This window comes from Grammomys surdaster, unplaced genomic scaffold (genome assembly GCF_004785775.1).
Source record: "Grammomys surdaster isolate TR1022 unplaced genomic scaffold, NIH_TR_1.0 239, whole genome shotgun sequence".
Classification (NCBI taxonomy): Eukaryota; Metazoa; Chordata; class Mammalia; order Rodentia; family Muridae; genus Grammomys; species Grammomys surdaster.
Genome location: NW_021604684.1, coordinates 10,746,880 through 10,774,206, shown reverse-complemented (window position 1 = coordinate 10,774,206; position 27,327 = coordinate 10,746,880). Strand labels below are relative to the sequence as shown.

The 27,327-nt window shown below is 39.9% G+C and overlaps 1 protein-coding gene across 1 annotated transcript; it reads left to right on the top strand.

The window, feature by feature from the left end:
• Nucleotides 1-5,423: 5,423 nt before the first annotated feature.
• LOC114626787 (interferon-inducible GTPase 1-like) lies at nucleotides 5,424-7,616 on the top strand. The gene has a single exon (XM_028774312.1). It carries the CDS (start codon nucleotides 5,424-5,426, stop codon nucleotides 6,666-6,668), a length of 1,245 nt encoding a protein of 414 aa, XP_028630145.1. The 3' UTR covers nucleotides 6,669-7,616.
• The last annotated feature ends 19,711 nt before the right edge of the window (nucleotides 7,617-27,327 follow it).

Here is a 27,327-nt window from a genome sequence, read left to right as displayed (position 1 = left end):
ATTTAAGTCAGGTCCACCCTGACCTAAGTGGGAGTGCATCCAGATTCAACTACCATCCACCATGAACAATAAAGCTTATAAAAACCATGGACTCCCTCGTGTCTTCTGGGCCAGCAGTGGAGAACCATGGAGAGGCCCTTCAAGTATCAAGTTGTGTCTAATCTCCTGTGGAGAGCTTTCCTGCATTCCATCAAAGAGGCCCACCTCCTCAAGCAAGTGAGCTGCCAAGCCAAGTGAGTACAGTAACCAAGTCACTTTCCCCATGGCTTGGTTGGGACTTCGCTCTCCCCCACCCCCCGTTTCTCTCTGCATCCAGGTGGGTTCTGCCAGCACTCCCGCACTCTCCATTCTGCTGCAGCTTCCCAGTGGCATCTAGGAGCCCCAGAATAGTGTCCACCGGACTCCAGACCCACTCTAGAACCCTGCCCCCTGAAGAACTTCAGACTGAGTGAGAACTCCCCACACCGGGTGGGGCCCAGAAGTATCTGCCCAGTGCTGCCAGTGGATCGAACTCAATCAAGATTCCCACATGCACTCCTGCTGCCCAGAGTCGAGATCCCAGCCAACTGGGGTTGCAGACCCTCTGAAATCGACACTGTCCAACAAGATTCAAGAACACACGCCCAAACGCCCACATGCAAGCTAATCATTCCCCACAGGTGGTAGTATTTTCAGAAGATGATAATCAACACAGATGCCCACGATGGCTATGATGCAGAGAATATGACAGAGAGGAATGTCTAGCCCTTGATGTAACATAAGTACTTCTACCTCAAAGGCACGGGAGTGGCTGTGTAACAGGGGATAAATCCTGTAAGAGCCAGAGTGGTACATCACTATGAGAAAAGAAACAGTATCTTCTGGACACTGCAGGACAGCTTCACATATGAACAGTGATTTGAGACACCACATGTGACACCTGTCTAACCCAAGCCAGACAAAATCCCAGTAGGACAGGGAAAGTCAGGAATAGCAAGGTACATGAATCTTGCAAGAAAATATGGTTGTAGACAGAGGGGAGAGATGTGTTGTGTCTTGGGTAAGACTAACTTTGATTGGCGTCTGTACAGGAGCCCAGACAATGTGTTGTGGGACTTCAGTTCCAGCTGCATTTGTGGAGTCAAGCTTCAGGAAAATGATCTTTCAATGTTGTGTTGTAGTCTAGTTAGTAAGCTGCTTCTCTGTGTTCCACCTCAGTTTCCAAGTCCAATGTTTAACATACTTTATCATTTTAGGACTTTCTAAGTTTTTATGCCAAGAAATGAAAGGTTAATAGGTTAAAAGACTGCTAGTAGTTTGAAATTTCACTTTCAGCTTCTTGGAAATGCAGGTGCTTCTGAAAAGCAATCTTATCCACATTCTTCTATGATTGGCCAGCACACACCTAGACTGGAGAAGAAGTCAGAAGCATATAGAAGTCCTGCCCAACCACCTTGCACCTGCCCCTTTCCTCAGAGGAAGGAGGACTGAGTTTCCTATAAAGAGCCTGGAGCAGAACTGAGTGGTACCTGCAGCTGAACTATAGTGTGTGAATCCAGGAGACACAGGAGTTTCCGGTAAGTGGACAGGAACATGCAGATCTAACTTCTAACCCTCACCATCTCTTTTCTCTAAAGAGCTAATAAGTAACAAGACATTTGGGAAGATGCCCAGACACTGGAGATCCTCAGTTTGGAAGCTAGGGGTCATTGTTGGGAGGTAGGCAGGATTGGCTTGTGGTTGGGCTTTGTTCACATCATTCAAGATGAGAAACCTTGAAGAAATGATCTGTATGTTGGTTTTGGTAAAACTTATCCAGTTGATTTGCTTGTCTCTTATTCCTGTCCTTAAAATGGTTGCAATGAATGTCAGGAAACGAAATATCTCTGTAGTGTGTATGAAGTTCATTGTGTCTTGGGCTCAAACTGCTTTCTATTTCAGTGTCAAATATTTAATTCCTAACATCTTCGAGGACACTGACTTGTGGATAAAAGGTCTCTCTGCATGCTGCTTCTGCTGCAGCAAACTGTGGAAATCTGTACACCAAGAATCATGGTCACTGTGTTTTTTGTTTTTGTTTTGTTTTGTTTTTATTACTAAGCACGAGTGCTAAGGGTCTTCTCTGCATCTGTGAGGAACATGAGCTGTGTCAGGGTGAGATGACAGCTGTCTTTTAGGCAGGATTCCGTTTGTAATGCTGTCTGTGACACAGTCTTCTTGTCTGCTGTGTTCATCTTCCTTGGGAAGACCTTGCAGATGCCTATTACTTTGGAGTCTGTATCACAAAACCAGGAGCAAGAATAGAAAGAGTGGGAGGAGGAAATTGAAGAGTTGAGAACAGCTTTTGTTCTTTCCTAAACCCTGCCTAACTGAAATAAAACCTACAGAAAGGTAGTAAAATAAATAACGAGATGGCTACTGGGAGAGAACATCAAACAAAGGAAGCAGTCACTAAGTACAAAGTCCTGAGATGAGAAGAAACCCAAGATAACAGGGTGGCTGGAATTCTGACACCAGCATCCCCAAAGGTATAATAATTAAACTCAAAGGTTATGTTGTATGTGGTGTGTACACTGTACACCTAATGAAGGTTCCCTGTATGGGACAGATTTCGTTATGGTCCCTCTTAGAATTGATTTGACATCACAGGTCTTCAGTGTCAATAGGGTAACTCTGGCTATTTGATAATCCATGTTTTTGAAAGAATAGTCACAGGAAATACAGTAATGCCAAGGACATAATCAAATCTGGGACTGAGGATGTTCAGTAGAAGATAATGTAGGAGGAATGATCAGTTGTGAGTGGATTTGGAAATAGAACTTAAATCTCCATACTGATTTGATTTCGGTGAGACAGAAAGAGTAGGCCCTAGGGAAACAGCAGGGGTTTGCTGTTTCCTTAAGGGATGGCAAGGTCAATTATGCTGCCATGGGAGGTCTTGTAGGCAGGTTTGTGGAGAATAAAGGGCAGAAATGTGAACTCTGAACTAATTACCCCACAATCAAACTCAGCTCCTTTGGCCTGGCAGCAAGATTGCTGGAATTGGTATTTAGTCTTTTGAGACAGAGTTTCAAGTAGCCCAGGCTAGCCTATAACTCACTATATATCAAGGATGACCTTGAAATCCCAACCTTCTTACCTCTTCTTACTTAGTACCTGAATTATAGGGATCCACAACCACATGCATTTAATGAACCCTACGCCTCATTCACGCTGGGAAAGCCCTCTAACAACTGACCTATATCAGATTGCATTTTTCCTTTTTTTTTATTTAATGTTTATAAATGTTTAATTGTGGCAAAAGTAGTATAACACAGAGTCATTGTTTTACATTATTATGTGTATAATTCAGTAATGCTACACTTGCTCATATTTTTTGTACAACAAATGACAAATCATTTCCAAAATGCAAAACAGAAACTCTAAACTGATTTAAAGATGCCTCCTTTCTGCCCATAGTCACTCCCTGATAGCCAACATTCTAGTCCCTGTCTCTGTGAATTTGATTACTTTAGATACTTCAGGTAAATAGAATCTGTAATATCTGTCTTCTGGTGACTGGTTTCTTGTTCTTTTTTTAACTCTGTAATGATTCTTTCATGCACCCCAATCCACTCATCTCCCTGTCCACTCTCATGTGCCTTTGGCTCTTGCAACACCCTCCCCAAAGAAAATAAAAGGTAAAAATTTTTTAAAAATTAAAAGAACAATGCAAACAAGAAAAAGCCTCATCATGGAAGCTGTGTTGTGCCACAGTGTGTCACAGCATTCTCTTTTGTCCACGCATCTTTACATGCAGACTTACTTGCATTGAGACATTAGTCTGGCTTGAGGTCTCTAGCTCCTGCATCCCTGTCAGTATGGGATCCTTACTAAGACTCCTGCAGGATCTCCTGTTGTTTCCTGTGTCATGGAGATACTGTGACTTGTGATCTGCAGGACCCTCCCCATCACACAACGGGTAGGCCGCTGGGGTCTTCTGTCCAAGTGCACATCAGGATGAAAGGTGGGCTAAATTTCTTTCATAAGATAAAAAGTTTAAAAGAAAATACTGACTCTAAATGGTGACTTGAGGACACTGTAACATTGTATTGAATAAATGAATGTTAACATGGACTTTAAGAATAAAAGGTTTAAGCCGGGTGGTGGTGGCGCACGCCTTTGATCCCAGCACTTGGGAGGCAGAGGCAGGTGGATCTCTGACCTCGAGAGTTCGAGGCTAGCCTGGTCTACAGAGTGAGTTCCAGGACAGCCAAGGCTACGCAGAGAAACCCTGTCTCGAAAAAACCAAAAAAAAAAAAAAAAAAAAAGAATAAAAGGTTTATATTATTACAAATTTATTTCTTACAATTGTATGCCTTGGTCTTCAAGTGGTACTCCTAAAAGGAGGGGTACAGGTTGTCTCTGCCTTTGGGGCCCTTTCTTCCTACTGGGTGACATCCTCCAGCCTCAATAGGAGAGGATGCATATAGTCTTATTGCAACTTGACATCCCAGGGCTGGTTAATATCCAGGAGGGTCCTCACCTCTTCTGAAAAGAAATAGAAAGGGAGAAGGGAAGGGAGGGAGGACATCAGAAGAGGAAGGAGGGAAAACAGTGGTAAAGATATAAAGTAAATAAATCAATTAATCAACACAAAATTATATATTTTTCATAGAGATGACTTCAGTTCATAAAAGTAAATGTAGGCAAATTTAAAAAGGTTTAATTGAAATACAAATAGTTGGAGTCATTGAAATCCTTTGATAACAAAAACAATAACAGACAAAACAGATTTCTGTGATCGTTAAATATTTAACATTGATTAAATATTGATGTCAGTTATCATTCATTTTTACTTGGTTTCGAGTTTGAGAAACTAGAAGTTGATTAAGTTCCCACACATTTGAAGGCACACACTGAAGGAAGTGTGTACACATGGAAAAGACATTTGATTTCATATAGAATACTCCAGTCAGGTTAGATGTAACACAGTTGCTTGTGTTTTTATACTTGCTGATGCTAGCTTTGGGACACATGCAGATTTTAATATTATTTTTCCTTATTTTGCTTAGTTTTTTTTCCATAATTAAGGATTTAACTGAGAACTAGTAGAAATTGGTTCTAGTTTCCTCAAATGAGCTTTTCTCATACAAAAGGACTCTCTAGTTATGTATCTTGTTGACCAAAAAGAAAGGAAGGAAGGGAGGGAAAAAAGGAGGGAGGGAGAGAGGGAGAAAGGGAGGGAGGAAAGGAGGGAAGGAGGAAGGAAGGGAGGGGGAGGGAAAGAAAGAGAAAGAGAGAAAGACAGAGGAGACAAGACAGACAGACATGGGGATTACTCAATAAGAAGGTAACTAATGCTACAGCATAGGTAAAAAACACATTGCTAAGCACAAAGAGATCTTCAATCTCTTGCAACTTACTCTCCCTTCCTTCTTTCAGTGAATTTTTTAATCATCGACATGGGTCAGCTCTTCTCTGATACATCTAAGAATGAAGACAATGGAGATTTGGTGTCCAGCTTCAAAACATATTTTAAAAACTTTAAGATAGAAAACAAAATCATTTCTCAGGAAACCATCAATTTAATAGAGTCATACCTGAACAAAGGAAACCTTCATGAGGCAAACTCTTTAATCTGTGATGCATTAAAAAATATTGATAATGCCCCAATAAATATTGCTGTGACAGGAGAGTCTGGAGGAGGGAAATCCAGCTTCATCAATGCCTTGTTAGGGATTGGACCTGAAGATGAAGGTGCAGCTCAAGTTGGGGTAATAGAGACAACTATGAAGAGAACTTCTTATAAACATCCCAAAATTAAAACTTTGACCGTATGGGACCTGCCTGGTATTGGAACTCAGAAATTCCCACCAAAAACTTATTTGGAGGAAGTGAAATTCAAAGAATATGATTTCTTCGTTATTGTTTCTGCCACACGTTTTACAAAACTTGAACTAGAGCTCGCCAAAGCAATCGAAATTATGAAAAAGAACTACTACTTTGTGAGAACCAAGGTGGATTTTGATTTAGACAGTGAAAAGAAAACCAAACCACGTACTTTTGAGAGAGAAAAGATCCTGAAACTGATCCGAAGCAATTCTGTGAATAACTTTAGGGAAAATAACATGACTGTTCCGCAGATTTTCTTGGTGTCTAACTATGATTTATCTGACTATGATTTTCCAGTCCTGATGGACACTCTGATTAAGGATCTCAGTGCTCAAAAGCGCCACAATTTTATGCTTTCCCTGCCTGACATTACAGAGGCAGCCATTGACAGAAAGCACAAGGCTACACAGCAGTTTATCTGGCTAGAAGCATTCAAGGCTGGAGTCTTGGCAACTTTTCCCATCGTGGGCATCCTCACGGATAATGATGTGGAGAAGCTGACAGAGAAGTTAAACCACTATCGAAAACTCTTTGGAGTGGATGATGAATCCCTGGAGATACTGGCTAAGGATTGCAAAGTGTCTGTTGAAAAAGTAAAAGAAATAATTAAGTCTCCTCATTTGTTGAAGACTAACAGAGAGGAGACATTAGGAGAAACGCTTTTGAAATGTTTAGAGATTTTTGCATCAGCTAATGGTGGGCTCCTTGCTACAGGTCTTTATTTCAGGAAAACATTCTATTTACAATTTTATTTCCTTGATACAGTGACTGAAGATGCCAAAGTTCTCCTTCGATGGGCATATTCAAAAAAATAGTTCAAACTGAACTTATCAATAGCTTCTGACCCTGACAACATCAAGTGGTCAATACCAGGAAATCACTAGGGAAATTCCTCCTCTGATATCTTTTTTGTACAGCCGATCCACTACCACCATGGGAAAAAAAGAGGATAAAGACAATGCGTCTTAATAGATCAGAACTTGGAAATCTCCAATCCTTCTTCAATTCTTTAATTTCCCCCATATCTTTTTTCTTTTACCTACACATACATACTTGAATACATACACATATGCACATATACACACATATGCACGCACAAAAACATACCAGCAAACATTCAAATGCTTACACACAAAAGATACAATATGTGTTTTGTAGTCATTTTCTCCTAATCAAAACATCCTTATAAACATTCAGGAAGCTGGGGTCTCTATGCTCAATACATAAAACACATGGCATGTTTGGTGGTTTTAATCTGTATGGCCCCCATAAACTCATTTGTTTGAATGCTTGACCCACAGGGAGAGGCACTATTAGGAGGTATAGCCTTGTTACAATAGGTGTTGACATTTTTGGGGAAGTGGTGTATTTAAGGTCTCAGATGTTTAACCTATACCCAGTTTTGTACACAGCCTCCTTCTGCTGCCAGCAAATCAAGATGTAGACATCTCAGCTTCTCCAGACCCATATCTGCCTGCACACTGCCATGCTTCCTACCATGATGAAAATGGAATAAACCTCTGAACTGTGAGCCAGCCCCAATTAAATATTTTTCCTTTATAAGGGTTGCCTTGGTCATGGTGTCTCTTCACAGCAATAGAAACCCAAAGACAGCAACTGTTACCAGGGACCTGGGTATTGCTGTGAGAGGCCAGACAATGTTTTCATTTGGAGGAAAATGGACTTTGGGACTTTGTTTTAGGAAAGCAGTAGAAGGCTCTAAGAGCTATTTAATGGGCCATACTTCCAGGCACTCAGGTGACAGGGGCATACACATCTCTGAGTTTAAGATAAGTTAGTCTACAGAGCAAGTTCCACAGGAAACCAGGTGGCAGATGCCATGAAGGAAGAACTGCTGTGGACAGTGAGCTTCCTGGAGACAGCCTACTGTTCTGTTCAGCTAGTATCGGTGTAAACTGGAGAGGCATAGCCCCAGAGGCTTGACTTCAGAATTGCTGCTTGCTACTGATGTGCCTTCTCATGTTTGTCATTGCTATATTTCTTCTATATCTCTAGCATGGTATGATTGGGCATGGGGAGGACCTCAAGTGCCTATAGCCTGGTGTGATTCCTTCCTTGGGTAATTTTCCTGCAGATCAACATGAAGATGAACATTTATTGGATAATATTATTTAGATTAATTGATGTTTTTACAGAATTCCTGTTTTGATTTAAGTAGTTTAAGGAAGTTAGAGTACTTGATAGAGAGTATAGGGGGATGATTTAAGTTGTTTTGCCTGAAATATATGAAAAAGTAAGAAACAAGAATAGAATATGCCCTTCCCCTGTAGAATAGTAAGCAAAGGCTTCATAGGTAAGAAAAAGAACACAGTGAACTTTCATGGCTTACAAGTACATAATTGTACTAGAGAGAAAAATAGACTTGGGACAAGTTAATGATTGAAGAAAACGTTTCGTTCTAGGTTGGGTCTGAGTTCCTGGATCTTGTAATCTAGGGATGCAGCCACAGGCACAGGTTTCATGGTACATATGAAATGCAGCATTATGAATAAAGAGTAAATAATTCTATTATTAGTATAAGAACAAAGAACAGATGGTTAGCCAGTTTAGCTGAATGAGACTTCAAACATAAGAAGAAAGAAAGATAATGATCTGTTTCTTGGCAAATACAAATTGTTGTCAGCTAAGCATCAGAAAAATGTGCTGCTATGGACTGCCTTGCTTAACTTTGTTCATTAACGTCAAAAGAAGTATGGCTTTGGGGTTATATTGAACTTGTGGAGAGAAAGATAGATGGAAAATATTTAGTTAGGGCATGTGGTTCAAAAGAAGAATTCATAATCAATAAATCTGTTGTCATTTCATTTTGTGTGATGATTTTATCTGTTCTTGAAGAATATTTTATGGGGTGATTGATTTTAAAGAATATGTAATTTGTGCCTATGCGGTAATCTTTCTTACATAAAGAAATTTGTTTTAGATGGTGTAAAATGGCTAAAAAGAAAATAAAGTTATTGAAGTCAACTCGTTGTTGTTTGCTCCACTTACCAATATGTATGTGTGTATATACATATATGTGTGAAGTTTGTTAGAGCCTATTCATTATGTATGTGTGTATATACATATATGTGTGAAGTTTGTTAGAGCCTATTCATTATGTATGTGTGTATATACATATATGTGTGAAGTTGTTAGAGCCTATTCATTATGTATGTATGTATGTATATACATATATGTGTGAAGTTTGTTAGAGCCTATTCATTATGTATGTATGTATATACTTATATGTGTGAAGTTTGTTAGAGCCTATTCATTGGAACTTTTCTCCATCCATCCATAAAACTCATGTATGCATGTATATGTAAATTTAGTTGGAGCTTGGATCCATCTACCCAATGTGTACATGTGTATGTATGTGTGAGTATGTTATGTACATTTGTTTATGTTTATGGGAAGCCAGATGTGTGGCAGGGGTGTCCCTGCATGGAGGCCCAGAGAGGCCACTGTATGAATAGAATCTCCCTCCTCTACTTAGGAAAGGCACTGAGGCAAGTGGTATGACAGGAGTGTCCCTGCATTAAGGCCCAGAGAGGCCACTGTGCAAAGCTGTGAAGGTGAAGCCTGGATTGCCTTAAAGACTCCAAGACGTTAGAGATGACAGGGCTGTGGGATGAGATAAGTGCTACAGGGACTAGAAGCAGTCCAAGAGAAAGAGATATGGTGCAGTCAACAAAGCTGAAAGAAGTTGGAGATACAAAAAAAGCAAATGTTGAAGATTGCCCAGCTGGGTTTTGGTCTTGCTTTAGTCCAGTGTTTCCTTACTATTCTGCCTTTCCTCCATCTTAGAATGGGAATATATGTCAGGAGTGTTTTGTTTTGTTTTGTTTTGTTTTGTTTTGTTTTGTTTTGTTTTGATTTGATTTGATTTGATTTGATTTTATAGTAGATAACCCTGTGGTGCCAAAGCTTGTCTTTGACTCGAGCTCAAGCAGTGAAGGAAATCTTCAAACACAGAAAACTGGTGAAGATGTAATAGAAAAAAGAGAGTTATGTCCACCCTTTGGGAGATTGCATGAATCGCAGAAGAGACTTTGAATTCCAAATTTTTAACTATTCAGAAATTGCACTGAACTTTAGATTTTAAACATTGTGGATACTGTGATAGACTATGGAAACTTTTGAAGTTGGACAAAATGTACTTTGCATTGTGCTATGGCTACAAGCATATGGGAGCCAGAGAGTGGGATGTGGTGGTTTGAATAGCTATAGCCCCCTTAGGATCATGTGACTGAATGCTTGGCCCATGGGGAATGGTATTATTACGCTGTGTGGCCATGTTGGAAGAAATGTATCACTGTGTAGGTGAGCTTTCAAGTTTTATCAACAGTTGAATCCCAGCTAAGAGGCTGAGAAAATGCTGTTTGCTCTGTTCTTGAGGTGAGGTGTCTCATAAGTTAAAATAACCCCACCTTAGCCGTCTCTCACTAGGCAGGCAAATAACCACATAGTTGCTCAGGCTACAAGGCTGGGTACCTAAGAAGTCACAATCTGGCACAGAAAACCTGGAAGCTTCCTAAAGAGTCACTGACCCAGAGATGAGGATAGATTTCTGGGAGTGCCTGCTCTGATATCTCTGATGGAGTCAGTAATACTGACAGGGTAAATCAACCTGCAGTTAAGAGGGAAGGCCAAGGCAGCTCCAGGCAAGTGATCATCTTTGCCTCCTCCTTTGCATCTGGGTGGGCCATCCTGCATCCTCAAGGCAATCAGGACACTTCTTCAGGTGAAGCTCCCTACGAGGTGATTCCAATTTGCAGCCAATTGACATTAAAATCAACCAGAATCTTCCTTAAGATCTTCCTTCCCTTTCTACAGTGACCCCTTTCTAGTTTCCTCGTTTCTCTGGTTGTTCCAAGTGAATGACTCAAATCTAAAGATTCAATCTCATTCAGTGAGAAAAAACATTCAGTGTTTGTGTTTCTGGATCTGGAATACACCAATCATTGTGTTTACCAGATCCGTCCATTTACCTGAAGTTTTCGTGATTTTCTCCTCCTTCACAGATGAATAGAATTCTACTGTGTGTACATGTCATGTTTCCATTGTCCATTCACCAGTTGATGGACGTGTAGACTGCTTCTGTTTCCTGGCTATAGGGAGTAGAGTGGGAACAGACATGAACAAGCAAGTATCTCTACAGTAAGATATAGAATCCTTTGGGTATATGCCTAGGATTGATATAGCTGGATATATAGTAGATCTATTTATAATTGTTGTTTCATTTTTTCATTTGAGAAACATCCACAATGATTTCTAGAATGATGGCACTGGTTTTCACTTCCACCAGTCATGGATAAGAATTTCCATTATCCCACATCCTGGCCAGTTAGTTTCTGTTTGTTTTCTTTTTCTCTTTTCCCCCCCTTTTTTGAAAATAGATTTTATTTTTCTCACATTTTATATTCTGATTACAGTTTCTCCTCTCTCTACTCTTCAAATTCTTCCTCACTCATGGATGATACAGATACAATCCCTTTCTATCTCTCACTAGAAAACAGACTATTAACAGATAACAACATAATATATAATATATCATACATCATAAAACATAGAACATAATATATCATATAACATATATCAGACAATATCACGCATCATATAACATATAACATACCATATAACACAACATAATATGAAATATGTAATACATAATATGCAATATAAAATATATTATATATAATTAATGTATAATACAAAAACTAACACATTGGAATTGGAAAAACAAACAAAAACAGAAAAAGAAAAAAAAACAAGAGAAGGCACAAAAAGCAGAGTTCCACTCATTCCCATACTCAGGAATTCCATGTAAACACCAAGCTGGAAGCCATAAGATGAACATACAGGACCTTGTGTTGATGTGTGCATGCCCTGTGCATGCTGCCTGTGTGAGTTCATATAATATATCCATCATGTTAATTTGAAGGGCCTATTTCCCTCGTGTTCTTCATCCCTTCTGTCTCTTATACTCTTTATTACACTCTTCTGTATGATACCCAGCATCCTGAGGGGAGGAATTTAATGAAGACACACCGTTCAGAACTGAATGTTCCAGGATTTTTTACTCTCTGTATGATTCTGTTTGTGGGTCTCTGTACTTGTTCCCAGTGATGATGGCTGAGCCAGGCACTGACTGATGTGTTCAGGAGAATGTCATTAGGACATTTCATTGCCACATTTTTTAGAACAGTAGTCTTTGGGTTTACCCTATGTCCCTTGATATCTAGTCTTTATAGTGTCTGATTCTTGGTCACACAAGAAGTATCAGATATGGGTTCCAACTCATGGAATGGGTCTGAAGTCAAATCACATATCGGCTGGTTACTCCCATAAGCTTTGTGCCTTCATTGCCCTAGCATATTCTCACAGAATACCATTGTAGATCTAAAAGTTTGTCACTGTGTTTACACTTCTCTTTTGGTAGTGTGAAGAGTATCTTCCTATAACAAGACACTAGCACATAAGGTAAAGGTTCTATGTAGACACCAGATGGATTTCTCCATATTCTCTAAGTGGTGTATTATCTTCCGCATGGGTCTTTGCAATCACTTTATGGAAAGGAACCTACAATCTTGGCAACAGCCTGAGTAGTTTGAGAATTTCCATAGGACCCCTTTGGCCAATAACTTAATCAGATGTAACCCATTGCCAATCCCAGAAGCCTCGTTTAGTGACAAGAGATGTTCATTAGAGGCTCTGTCTTCCCTGTTGTCTGCAATTTCATTAATGTTGCCCTCATGTATGTACATATTTTAGGAAATTTCTAATATATTAGGTTTCCATACTACCTCTCAAATAACCCTTATTTTTTACTATCTCTAACAATATTCCCTCCTTTGACCCCTTTTTTCTTGACCTACTCACTGTGAGTAGATCTTTCAATTCTAGCCCCCCCACACACAGAGAGAGACGTTTCTCTTCATCTATCCATAATTATGAATTCTATTTTCTTTCCCTAGAGAAGTCTGCCTGCCTGCCTGCCTGCCTTTCTGTCTGTCTGTCTGTCCTTGCTAGTCCCTAAACCAAGACTGTGTGGATCTTAGTATTGCAGCTTGGTTATCACTGACGAAACAGTTAATATCTACATATAAATGAATACATTACCGTATGTGTCTTTCTGGGGCAGGGTTACCTCACTTAGAATAATATTTCTAGTTCTATTTATTTACCTGTGAATGTCATTATTTTATCCTTTCTAACTGAGTAAGATGCCTGTGTTCAAATACACTTAAATATTATCTACTCACCTGTTGACAGACATCTAGGTTGTTTCTAGTTGGGCCTTACATTACCCATTCATCTGTTGTTGAGAAACATTTGGGATATTATGAATGAAGCCACAATGAACATGGTTGATCAAGTATCTCTGTGGAAGGATAAAGTGCCCTTTGCATGCCCAAGAACAGTATAAATGGATCTTGAGGTAGATCAATTCCCATCTTCCTGAGGAAAGGTGACATTGATTTACATAATAACTATAGAATTTTTACTCTTACCAGCAATGGATGAGGGTTCCCCTTACTCCATATCCTCACTAGATGACATGTCACTTGTCTTGATCTTAGCCATTCTGACCAGTATAAGATAAAAGTAAGACAAACTAGTTAGTAGCAGAATTTTAGCAGAACCTTTGTATCTGGTATTAATCTAGAGTCCTGGCAACTGAACCTTGAAGTAGCCTTTTGACAGTGATTGTCATCTGAGATTTTATGGGGCTATTCCTTTGAAGGTTTCTCAGAGCCTTTGACAGACCTGGCAAACCTGGAAGTTTCCCTTCCCTGAAAATTGCTTGAGTTCTGGATCTTTCAAGACAGCCCCCTAGGTCAGATAAGAAGTTTGGTATGGGAAATTTTACTAAAGGTGTCTTTTGTGTAACAATAAAAAGAGCTTCTTGAAGGCTATTGGGGTTTAGTTCTTCAGAGGCTGATGCCCCTACTGCTGAGAAGGCTAAATTAATCCTGGAGTGGCTCTTTTTTTTCAATCCATTGTCCCATGTAACCCACCACCAGTGACAGCATCTTTTATTTCATTTGATCTGCATTTCAATTATGAATAAAGATTTTGACATTTGTAAGTGTTCCTCAGCCATTTAAGTATGCTCTATTAATAATTCCCTATTTAGACCGATACCCTACTTTCTTTCTTTTTTTTTTTTTTTTTTTTGGTTTTTCGAGACAGGGTTTCTCTGTATAGCTCTGGCTGTCCTGGAACTCACTCTGTAGACCAGGCTGGCCTCGAACTCAGAAATTCGCCTGTCTCTGCCTCCCAAGTGCTGGGATTAAAGGCGTGCGCCACCACCGCCCAGCGATACCCTACTTTCTAATTAAGTTATTTGCTTTATTGGTGTCTAGGTTTTTGGTTTTGGTTTTTAGTTTGGCTTGGTTTGACTTGATTATTTGAGTTCCTTACATATTTTGGACATTAGCCCTCTTTCAGCTGTGTAGTTAGTGAACATCTTGTCCCATTTTATAAGCTACAGCTTTCTTCAATTAACAGTGTCCTTTGCCTTACAAAAGTTTTCAGTTTTATGAGGTCCCATTTATTAATTGTTGAGTTTCAATTCTATTCCAATGATCAACATGTCTGGTTTTGTGCCAATATCTTGCTGGGATCTTTTGTTTGTTTGTTTGTTTGTTTGTTTGTGGTTTTGTTTGTGTACTATATCTTTGTAGTACAACTGAAATCAGGGATGTTGATAGTTCCAGAAGGTTTTTTGTTTTTAATTTATGATTTGTTATAGCTACTATGTTTTTTGTTTGTTTGTCTGTTTGTGTTTGTTTGTTTGCTTGTTGTGTTTCCATATGACTGTAAGTAGTTCTTTAAAGTTCCATAAATAATGTTTAGAGTTTGATAAGGATTACATTGAATTCATACATTGTATTGTTTTTATATGATGGCCTGCTTCATTATATTAATCCGTACACATGGGAGATTTTTTCATCTTCTGAAGTCTTCTTCATTTTCACTCATCAATGTCTTAAAACTTTTTACCATACAAGTATTTACTTGCTTGGTTAGAGTTACCCTAAGATATTTTATATCAGTTAAGCCTATTGTGAAAGGTACGGTTTCTCTGATTTCTTTATCAATCCATTTGACATTGTTATATAGGAGTCCTACTAATTTTTGTGATTTAATTTTGTATACAGCTACTTTGATAAAAGTATTTTACAGATGTAAGAGTTACCTAGTGCAATTTTTAGGGTCACTTATATATACAAATATATTATCTGTAAATAAAGACACTTTGATTTCTTCCTTTCCCATCTGTATCCTCTTGATTTCTTCCAGTTGTCTTCTTGCTAAAGATAAGATTTCAAGTACAATATTTAATAGATATGGAGAAAGTGAACAACCCTGTGTTGTTCCTTATTTTAGAGGAAATGCTTTGAGTTTCTCTCATTTGAGTTAATGTTGGCTATGGGCTTGCCATAAACTGCCTTTATTTTCTTGAGATATGACCTTAATCTCTCCAGGACTTTTTTATGAAGAAATGCTGAATGTTGTCAAAATCCTTTCTACATCAAATGTGATGACCATGTTTTGTCTTTCAGTTTGTTGTTTATGTATGTCCAATCATCTCTGCCTCTCTGGAATTAGCCTATTTGATCCTTTTGACTGTGCAAGGGTTCCCCTATTATTTCTCAGCCCAAACCATCTTGGATTTATTCTAAACTGACCTACCACCCCTTTACCTACCCCTGCTATGAAAAGTTCTGTGGGAAAGCATCCATTCCTGTTACAGAAACTCAGTGTCAAAATGCTCCCCCTAACTGCGTGATTTGGCTTCTGTTAGGCTGCTAGCTTGCTTTATTGCTTGTTTTATATCCTCCTGCAACTGCCCTCAAGGATGTCTTTTTTCTGTGTTCTTTGTCTTTAAAAGCTCCCTTAAAATCCATGCTATTTTAGTCTGTCAGATGTGTTATATTGGTGGTGGTGGTGGTGGTGGTCTTGGCCTTGGCCTTGGTCTTGGCCTTGGTCTTGGTCTTGGTCTTGGTCTTGGTCTTGGTCTTGGTCTTGGTCTTGGTCTTGGTCTTGATCATGTGTCCCACGGTATGTATTCACATGTAGCAGACTGGGGAGGTATCGTTCTTGAAGTCCGTGGGTGTCTGTGCCCCATGTGGGTGCCAAATGTGGGAAAAATAGGCCACAGTAGTGATGCAGGAGACTTTCCAAGTGGCAAGTCCCACATACAGGAGAAACATCTGGAGTTCCAAAGTCTGGGGCTTTGGCGACAGCAGACCCTAATGACACGAGGAAGTCCTTGGTTCCAGAAAGGTTTATTTTCATGGAGGATGGTGGATGGATTTGGATATACCCCCCTGAAACTCAGGGCAGACCTGAGTTAAATAGGGAGGGAGAAAGGGGGAGGTTCTAGGAAGAATGCTTAATTTGCTCTGCCCTCTGGCCTTCATTAGTATGTAAATCCCTAGGGCCTGAGGCCTGTGGTCACACCCTCTATCTGTGCACTTTGGGAGGGGCTGTAATGGCCTACGTGACTGAACAATGTAGGTCTATGGAAATGAGACTGCCTGTTGGGACTCTGGGTTCTGGGAACATGACCGAACACCTGTCGTTTCTCCCTTGGAGTCCCAGGGTTCCAGGCCCATGCCCAGCCATGAACCAAGATACCCTCACACAGTCCCACAGTCATGGTCTTGGTCTTGGTCTTGGTCTTGGTCTTGGTCTTGGTCTTGGTCTTGTTATGTGGTGGTGGTAATGGTGGTGGTGGTGTAGTGGTGATGGTGGTGTAGTGGTGGTAGTGATCATAGTGGTGGTGGTGATGTGTGATATATGTATATTTTCCATCTTTTGATTTACTTGTCTGAAGTTGCTTATTCCTTGTGTTTTCTTTGGTATGTTTATCCTTTTTAGGTTAGAGTTTTCCTGCTAGCATCTTCTGTGTGGCTGGTGTTGCAGATTTTTTTAATTTGGTTTTAATAGTTAATCTCTTCATCTATTGTGACTGAGAGTTTATCTAGGTATAGTAGTCTGGGTGGGTGGTGGTGGTCTCTTAGAGTCTATACAACATCTGCCCAGGTCTTCTGGGTTGTAGAGCCTATCCACTGAGAAGTTGGATGTTATCGTCTGCATTCATATGTTACTTGTTCTTTTTTCCCTTGAATATTTTAGTATCCTTTCTTTGTTCTTTACATTTAATATTTTTATCATAATGTGTTATAGAGAATTTCTTTTCTTGTCCATTATATTCAGTATTCTGAATGCTTGTTATATCTTAATAAGCATCTCCTTCCTTAGTTAAAAAACTTTCTTTAATAATTTTGTTGAAAATATTTTCTGTGCCTTTGACTTGGGTTTCTTCTTCTTCCTCCTCTACTCTTGTCATTCTTAGATTTGGTCTTTACATAGTGTTGTAGATTTCTTGAACGGTTTGTATCAGTATTTTCTTTCCTTCTTTCTTTCTTTCTTTCTTTCCTTCCTTCCTTCCTTCCTTCTTTCTTCCTTTCTTTCTGTCTGTCTTTCTTTCCTTTTTCTTTCTTTCTTTTTAGCTTCAATATTATCTTTGACCAAGATAGTCATTTCTTCTAATGTAACTTTAATACCTAAAATTGTCTCTTCTATCTGTTTTATTCATGATACTTGCCTCTGAGGTTCTTTTTCAAGTTCTTAGTTTTTTTTTTTTTCATATCCAGAATTCCCTCAATCTAGGTTTTCCTTATTGGTTCATTTCTACTTTCAGGTCTTGAATTTTTTTTATTCATTTCCTTCTACTGTTTGTGTTTTATAGTGTTTTTTTTTCTTTTAGAAATTTATTCATTTCTTCTTTAAGGACCTCTATGCTATCCATAAAGGCTATTTTAAAGACTTATTCTTGTGCTTTTGGTTATGTTGCAATACTTGGAGATTGCTATGGTAGGATTGCTGTGCTCAGAGACAAAATTTCTGGCTCCTTTACTAACTCAGTTGTGTCACATGATCTTTACCTAGATTCTGTCTTGTGAGAAGACAAGTGATATTTTGTTGAGAACACATACTTCAGAGGATATGTGAAGTATGGAACAAATATAAATGGAAATCCACAAACAATGACAGGATGCTCTTGCATCGCTACACTGTGCAATGCTTCACTTCCTCATTGCTCTTTGCTAGTCTTTGCTGGTCTTCATTGGTCTTCATTGTCTTCACAGAGAGAAACATCCCAAAGACCTTGTCCTGGTATTCCAGCTGATTCTGGCTGATTCTGCTGACTCCTGCCAATTTGGCAAAGAATTTTGGTTTCTGCTGGATCATAAAACTGCTTTTGATTTGTGTTTGGTATTTGCTATTAAACTGGACTGCTGGTATCCTGACAATGTGCTTTGATTTTGGTTTCTGTTGCACTTTCTAGCTCTTAGGAGAGTATGGTGGCTGTGTGTTAACTTGTAAGAAATCCTCCTGGTATCCTGATAGGATACTAGGGGTATGGCTACTAGGGGTTCCAAGTAAATTGTGTTTCTAGGTTTCAGGAACTGACACTTAGCAAAGGGGATGTGCTGGGAGGGTGTTGAGGAGGTTCAAAGAAGGGAGGAAAGCAGAGGGTTCTACCAGGATCTTGGATTATTTTAATTAATCATTCCATGCATTTACATCTCAAATGATATCCCTCTTCCTGGTTACCCCTCCACCAACCCCTCATCCCACATCCACTATGCCCAACCACCCATCCTCTCCTACCCCATCGCTCCAGCATCCCACTATGCTGGAGCTTCAAACAAACCCAGGACCAAGAGCCTCCCCTCTCACTGCTGTCAGGCAAGGCCATCCTCTGCTACATATGTACGTAGAGCCACTGATCCCTTCAGGTACATTACTTGGTTGGTGGTCTAGTCTTTCAGAGAACTGGTTGGTCAGGCCATAGGGTTGCAATTCCCTTCTGCTCTTCTACTCCTTCAGCCAGCTCCCCCACCAGGTTCTCTGAGCTCAGTCTGAGGGTTGGCTCCAAACATCCACATCTGCATTGGTCAGTTGCTGTCCAGACCTCCCAAGGAACTGTCACAAGAGGTCAGCACTTGCCTCTTGAACATAGCAACAGTGTCAGGTTTGGTAGCTGCAGACATGATGGAACCCCAGGTGGGGCAGTCCCTGGTTGTCCCTTCCTTAAGCCTTTGTTTCATTTTTTTGACCCTGTTCTTCCTTTGGACAAGAACATTTCTGGGTTAAAACCTTTGAGATGGGTGAGCGGCCTGATTCCTTCATCGGGGACTATGCCTATCTACTGGAGGTGGTCTCTACACATTCTATCTCCCCCTTTTCTGGACATTTATGCTAAAATCATGCCATTGGGTCCTGAGAGTCTCACATTTCCCTGGTGTCTGGGACGCTCCAGTGGCTATACCGAGTTCTTCATACCCCACTGCTACATATTTTTGTTGAATTTCCTGATCTTCTGTACCTCTCTCACATCCCCTCCAAATCCTGACAGTGATCCCTTATACCAGGATCTTGTAGAACACCAAGAATGAGGACAGAGGCCAAAGCAAGTAGTCTGCTAGGGATCTGTGGATAACACTCAGGGATTTATTAGGGAGAAATGAAGGAGACATGATTGATAATCTGCAGTTAGCCTACCTGCTGCCCTGGCTAGAGGAGTGTGAGAGTTTCTAGAGATTTCCTGATGGTGTTGGGGGCTGAGATAAGGCAATGAGTGTAGGAGGGAATTTTGGAAGGGAATATCTATGTGATCCACTGGAGATGAGGGCAGGGGTTCATGGGAGGCCTCAGAAGTTGGTGGGCTATAAACCTGGTCATGAGACTGAGGGTTTGGATATAGGGGAGAAAGGAGATAGGTGAAAATCTGCAGGTTGCCTATCTGTTCCCTGGCCAGAGTGGTCTGTGGGTTTCTAGAGAGTGCCTGCTTGCATTGGGACTTAGGATAAAGCAGGAGGAGACTTAGGAGGGAAAGATCTGTATGGTCCACTGGAGAAAGGGGCATGGGATAAGGGAGGAGACCTCAACAGATAGTCTGATGCACAGCTGGTCGTGAGACTATTGGATTTAGAGGAGATGTGGAAAGAGGAAGATCTGCACTTAGCCTCCCTGGACAGAGTCTTGCTTGGTTTTTTCTCTCTTTTTTTTTATTGAATGTTTTATTTACATTTCATATATTATCCCCTTACCCCATCCCCCCCCCCAGGAACCCCATATCCCCTCATCCCTCCTTCTGCTTCTCTGCGGATATACCCCTACATACCCCCCAACTCCCACCTCACCACCTTCAAATTCCCACCCACTGGGGCATCCAGCCTTCATGAGACCAAGGATCTCTTCCCCCACCTATGCTCAGCAGGGCCCTCCACCCTTACATATACAGCTGAAGCCATGGATCCCTCCCTAAGTGCTCCCAGGCTGGTGGTGTAGACCCTGGGAGCTCTGGTTGGTTGATATTGCTGCTCTCCTCATGGGGCCACAAACCCCCTCAGCTTCAACAGTCTTCACTCTAACTTCTCCATTGAGAACCCCATGATCAGTTCAATGGCTAGCTGTGAGCATCTGCCTCTGAATATGTCAGTCTCTTGCAGACCTCTAGGAGACATCTATATCAGGCTCTTATCAGCATGCACTTCCTGACTTCCACATCAGCATCTACCTTTGGTGACTGCACATGGGATGGATACCCAGGTGGAATGGTCTCCAGATAGCCCCTCCTTCAGTTTCTTCCCCTCACGTTGTCTCCATATTTGCTCCCTTGAGTATTTTGTTGCTCCTTCTAAGAAGGACTGAGGCACCCCCACTTGGTCATCCTCCTTCAAGAACTTCATGTGGCCTGCGAGTTGAATCTTGGGTATTTCAAGGTTCTGGGCTAATATCCAATAATCAGTGAGTGAATACCATGTGTGTTCTTTTGTGATTGGCTTACCTCACTCAGGATGATATTTTCTAGTTCCATCCATTTACCTAGGAAACTCTCGAATTCATTGTTTTTAATAGCTGAGTAATATTCCATTGTGTAAATATAACACATTTTTGTATCCATTCCTCAGTTGAAGGACATCTAGGTTCTTTCCAGCTTCTGGCTATTATAAATAAGGCTGCTGTGAACATAGTTGAGCATATGTTCTTCTTATATGTTAGAGCATCTTCTGGGTATATGCACAGGAGTAGTATAGCTGGATCTTCAGGTAATGCTATGCCCAATTTTCTGAGGAACCGCCACACTGATTTCCAAAGTGGTTGTACCATCTTGCAGTCCCACAAACAATGGAGGAGTGTTCCTCTTTCTCCACACCCTCACCAGTATCTACTATCACCTGAGTTTTTAATCTTAGCCATTTTGACTGGTATGAAATGGAATCTCAGGGTTGTTTTGATTTGCATTTCCCTGATGACTAAAGATACTGAACATTTCTTTAGGTGCTTCTCAGCCATTCGAGTTTCCTCAGTTGAGAATTCTTTGTTAAGCTCTATACCCCATTTTTAATAGGGTTATTTGGTTGTCTGGAGTCTAATTTCTTGAGTTCTTTGTATATATTGGATATTAGCCGTCTATCAGATATAGGATTGGTAAAGATCTTTTCTCAATTTGTTGGTTGCCATTTTGTCTTATTGACAGTGTCCTTTGCCTTACAGAAACTTTGCAATTTTATGAAGTCTCATTTGTCAATTCTTGATCTTAGAGTATATGCCATTGGTGTTCTGTTCAGGTAATTTTCCCGTGTGCCCAAGTATTCGAAGCTCTTCCCCACCTTCTCTTCTATTAGTTTCAGTGTATCTGGTTTTATGTGGAGTTCCTTTATCCACTTAGACTTGAGCTTTGTACAAGGGGATAAGAATGGATCAATTTGCATTCTTCTACATGTTGTCCTCCAGTTGAACCAGCACTATGTGTTGAAAATGCTGTCCTTTTTCCACTGGACAGTTTTACCTCCTTTGTCAAAGATCAAGTGACCATAGGTGTGTGAGTTCATTTCTGGGTCTTCAATTCTATCCCATTGATCTTCCTGCCTGTCTCTGTACCAAGTAGTTTTTATCACTATTGCTCTGTAGTACAGCTTGAGGTCAGGGATGGTGATTCTTCCAGAAGTTCTTTTATTGTTGAGCATAGTTTTCGCTATCCTGGGTTTTTTTGTTATTCCAAATGAATTTGAGAATGTCCTTTTCTAACTCTGTGAAGAATTGAGTTGGGATTTTAATGGGGATTGCACTGAATCTGTAGACTGCTTTTGGCAAGATGGCCATTTTTATTATATTAATCCTACCAATCTATGAACATGGGACATCTTTCCATCTTCTGAGATCTTCTTCGATTTCTTTCTTCAGGGGCTTGAAGTTCTTGTCATACAGGTCTTTCACTTGCTTGGTTAGATTCACACCAAGGTATTTTATATTATCTGTGACTATTGTGAAGCGTGTCATTTCCCTAATTTCATTTTCAGTTTGTTTATCCTTTGAGTATAGGAAGGCTACTGATTTGTTTGAGTTGATTTTATAACCAGCCACTTTGCTGAAGTTGTTTATCAGGTTTAGGAGTTCTTTGGTGGAAGTTTTGAGGTCACTTAAGTATACTCTCATATCATCTGCAAACAGTGATATTTTGACTTCTCCCTTTCCTATTTGTATCCCTTTGACTTCTTTTTGTTGTCTAATTGCTCTGGATAGGACTTCCAGTACTATATTGAATAGGTAGGGGGAGAGTGGGCAGCCTTGTCTAGTCCCTGATCTTAGTGGGATTGCTTCAAGTTTCTCTCCATTTAGTTTGATGTTGGCTACTGGTTTGCTGTATATTGCTTTTACTATTTTTAGGTATGGGCCTTGAATTCCCTATCTTTCCAAGACTTTTATCATGAAGGGATGTTGAATTTTGTCAAATGCTTTCTCCACATCTAGTGAGATGATCATGTGGTTTTTTCTTTGAGTTTGTTTATATAGTGGATTACATTGATGGATTTCCTAATATTAAACCATCCCTGTATTCCTGGGATAAAACCTACTTGATCATGATGGATGATTATTTTGATGTGTTCTTGGATTCTGTTTGCTAGAATTTTATTGAGTATTTTTGTATCAATGCTCATAAAGGAGATTGGCCTGAAGTTCTCTTTCTTTGTTGGGTCTTTGTGAGGTTTGGGTATGAGTGTAACTGTAGCTTCATAGAACGAATTGGGTAGTGTTCCTTCTGTTTCTATTTTGTGGAATAGTTTGAAGAGAATTGGTATTAGGTCTTCCTTGAAGGTCTGGTAGAATTCTGCACTAAAACCATCTGGTCCTGGGCTTTTTTTTTGGTGGGGAGACTTTTAATGACTGCTGCTATTTCCTGAGGGGTTATGGGACTATTTAGATGGTTTATCTGCTCCTGATTTAACTTTGGTACCTGGTATCTGTCTAGGAAATTGTCCATTTCATCCAAGTTTTCCAGTTTTGTCGAGTATAGGCCTTTATACTAGGATCTGATGATTTTTTGAATTTCCTCAGTTTCTGTTGTTATGTCTTCCTTTCCAGTTCTGATTTTATTAGTTTGGATACTGTCTCTGTGCCCTCTGGTTAATCTGGATAAGGGTTTATCTATCTTGTTGATTTTCTCAAAGAACCAGCTCCTGGTTTTGTTGATATTTTATATTGTTCTTTCTGTTTCTATTTGGTTGATTTTAGCCCTGACTTTGATTATTTCCTACCTTCTACTCCTCTTGGGTGTATTTGCTTTTTTTTGTTCTAGAGCTTTTAGTTTTGTTGTCAAGTTGTTAGTGTATGTTCTCTCCAGTTTCTGTTTGTAGGCACTTAGAGCTATGAGCTTTCCTCTTAGCACTGCCTTCATGGATTCCCACAAGTTTTGGTATGATGTGTCCTCATCTTCATTAAATTCTAAAAAGTTTTTAATTTCTTTCTTCATTTCTTCCTTGACCAAGTCATCATTGAGTAGAGAGTTTTTCAGTTTCCATGTGCATGTGAGTTTTCCATTGGTTTTGTCATTATTAAAGACCAGTCTTAGTCCGTGGTGATCTGATAAGATGCAAGGGATTATTTCAATCTTTTTGTATCTGTAGAGGCCTGTTTTGTGACCAATTATATGATTTATTTTGGAGAAGGTACCATGAGGTGCTGAGAAAAAGGTATATTCTTTTGTTTTAGGATGAAATGTTCTATAGATATTTGTTAAATCCATTTGGTTCATAACTTCTGTTAATTTCAAAATGTCTCACTTCAGTTTCTGTTTCCATGATCTGTTCATTGCTGAGAGTGGGGTGTTGAAATCCCCCACTATTAGATTTTTCCTTTGATGAATATGAAGTATCCATCCATATTTTTTTTGATTACTTTTGGTTGAAAGTCGATTTTATTTGATATTAGAATGGCTACTCCAGCTTGTTTCTTGGGACCATTTGATTGGAAAATTGTTTTCCACCATTTTATTCTGAGGTAGTGTTTGTCTTTGTCACTGAGGTGCGTATCCTGTATGGGACAAAATTCTGGATCCTGTTTGAGTATCCAGTCTGATAGTCTACATCTTTTTATTGGGGAATTGAGACCATTGATGATAAGAGATATTAAGGAAAAATGATTGTGGCTTCCTGTTATTTATTATTAGAGGTAGACTTATGTTTGTATAGCTATCTTCTTTTGGGGTTGTTGGAAGATTACTTCTTTGCTTTCTCTAGGTTGTAGTTTCCCTCCTTAAGTTGGTGTTTTCCATCAATTATCTTTTGAAATGCTGGGTTTGTGGGAAGATATTGTGCAAATTTGGTTTTGTCATGGAATATCTTGGTTTCACCATCTATAGTGATTGAGAGTTTTGCTGGGTATAGTAGTCTGGGCTGGCATTTGTGTTCTCTTAGGGTCTGTATGATGTCAGTCCAGGCTTTTCTAGCTTTTATAGTCTCTGGTGAGAAGTCTGGTGTAATTCTTATAGGTCTGCCTTTATATGTTACTTGACCTTTTTCCCTAACTGCTTTTAGTATTTTTTCTTTGTTTTGTGCATTTGATGTTTTGATTATTATGTGACGAGAGGTATTTCTTTTCTGGTCTAGTTTATGTGGTGTTCTGTAGGTTTCTTGTATGCTTATGGGCATCTCGTTCTTTAGGTTAGGGAAGTCTTCCTCAATAATTTTGTTGAAGATATTTACTGGCCTTTTAGGTTGGGAATCTTCACTCTCATCTATACCTATTATCCTTAGGTTTGGTCTTCTAGTTGTTTCCTGGATTGCCTGGATGTTTTGGGTTAGGAGTTTTTTGCATTTTGCATTTTCTTTGACAGTTGTGTCAATGTTTTCCATGGTATCTTCTGCACATGAGATTCTCTCTTCTATCTCTTGTATTTGGTTGGTGATGCTTTCGTCTATGACTCCTGATCTCTTTCCTAGGTTTTCTATCTTTATGGTTGTCTCCCTTTGAGCTTTCTTTATTGTTTCTATTTCCATTTTCAGATCCTGAATGGTTTTGTTTAATTCCTTCATTGTGTTTTCTTGCATTTCTTTAAGGAATTTTTGTGTTTCCTCTTTAAGGGCTTCTACTTGTTTACTTGTACTCTCCTGTACTTCTTTAAGGGAGTTACTTATGTCCTTCTTTAAATCCTCTATCATCATCATGAGAAGTGACTTTAATTCTGAATCCTGCTTTTCTGGTGTGATGGGGTGTCCAGGGCTTAGATACTGATGATGCCAAGTAACTCTGGTTTCTGTTGCTTATGTTCTTGTGCTTGCCTTTCGCCATCTGGTTAACTCTAGTGTTACCTGCCCTCACTGTGTCTGACTGGAGTCTGTATTTCCAGTTATCTTGCTTGTGTCAGAACTCCTCAGAGTCCAGATGTCTCTGTGGTCTTATGATCCTAAGCTCCTGGGTGGAAGAACTCCTGGGACTGAGGCCACCTCTGGGATCTGGAAATCCTGCTGCTTTGGGTGCAGTGGTTCCTCTGAGATGGCTCAGGATATGGTGTCTCCACACATGCAAACCAGCTAGGTGTCTGCTGCTCTGAATGCAGTGGCTCCTCTGCTGCTCTGAGTGCAGTGACTCCTCTAGGATGGCTCAGGATTCAGTATCTCCACAGGAGCAGACCAGCTATGTGTCTGCCCCAACCAAAAGGACCAGGTGGGATGGAAGGGAAGTGGAATTCTGGAGGGGCGGGGTTTCGGTGGCTGGAGGGTCCTGAGCGTCCCTGGCTCCCAGTAGTAACTCTTGGGGTGTAGGGATTGAGATGGGGTTTTTACCTGCTGCTCTGAGTGCAGTGGCTCCTCTAGGATGGCTCAGGATTCAGTATCTCCCCAGGATCAGACCAGCTATGTGTCTGCCCCAACCAAAAGGACCAGGCAGGGTGGAAGGGCTGCTTGCACACATATAGAAATACACATACATACATATATACATACATACATACACACACATATATATACATATATAGATATATAGATATATACATATTAATATGGAGTTGGGCCCTACTTTGGAGTTGTTGAACAGTGAGGTCTCTGACCATTACAAGTTATTGTCAGTGCTCTTGGTTACCTCCCAGAATTTGAGGGTAAGACCCAGGAAGTGAAAACAACACATACTTAAGTTAGAGAACATGGAAAAATCAAGCTGACCCTGAGGCAGAAGCTTTAGCCCTGCTCGCTAGTTTTCAGAGTGCTAGAAAGTTCTATATACACTAACAAAGAATAAAAATAACCATTAATCATACCCACCTGTGAATTCTGTGATCTACAATAATAACTTGTCAGATAAAATACACCCACCAGGATAATAGTAGCAAGAATGTCATTCAGGTAACCAATTGCTTCCTGATTAGATTTCATAGTTTCTCCACATCTGAGCAAAATCTTAAAGCTAGAGTCATAGACCGTAGGTGAGAGTTGCTATTATTATGCTGTTCAATGGACATATTTAGCCATCTCTTAATGATTGATTTATCTTTATACCGATAGATTACGGCATCTCTCGACTTTTCTTATTCATGCTCATATTTGTAATAAATGATAACCAATACATAAACCGGCAACTGGCCAAAATACAGAGAATAAGATACTGAAGAATATCCAGCAATAAATATATACATATTAATATATACATATACATAATATACATATACATATAATTCTACTTCCAAAGCCAGAGGAATGGTTGTGGAAGAGTTAATAAAAAGGCTGTAAGAGCCATAGCAGCTGGACAAGTGAACTCCAGTGATTGTAGCAGCATGTGTAAACCTGTCAATCCCCAAGCCAGACCAAATCCCTGCATTGACCAGAGAGCTGACAATGACAAGAATTAAAGATCATGAATCTCCAACTGTGAGGAAATAGGTTGTGTCTTGGCTGATGCTAAAATTGGCATCTGCAATATATGTGTTGTATGACATTAGTTCAAGCTGCATTTGTGGAGACAGGGACCAGGAAAATCATCTTTCAAGGATTGGGTTCCAGCCTAGTTAGTGAACTGTTTCTCTGTGTACCCCTTCAGTTTCTAACAACACTCCTCCCTCCCCACTGTTATGTTAGGACTGAGTAGCTTTTTCTGCCAACAAATGAAGGGATA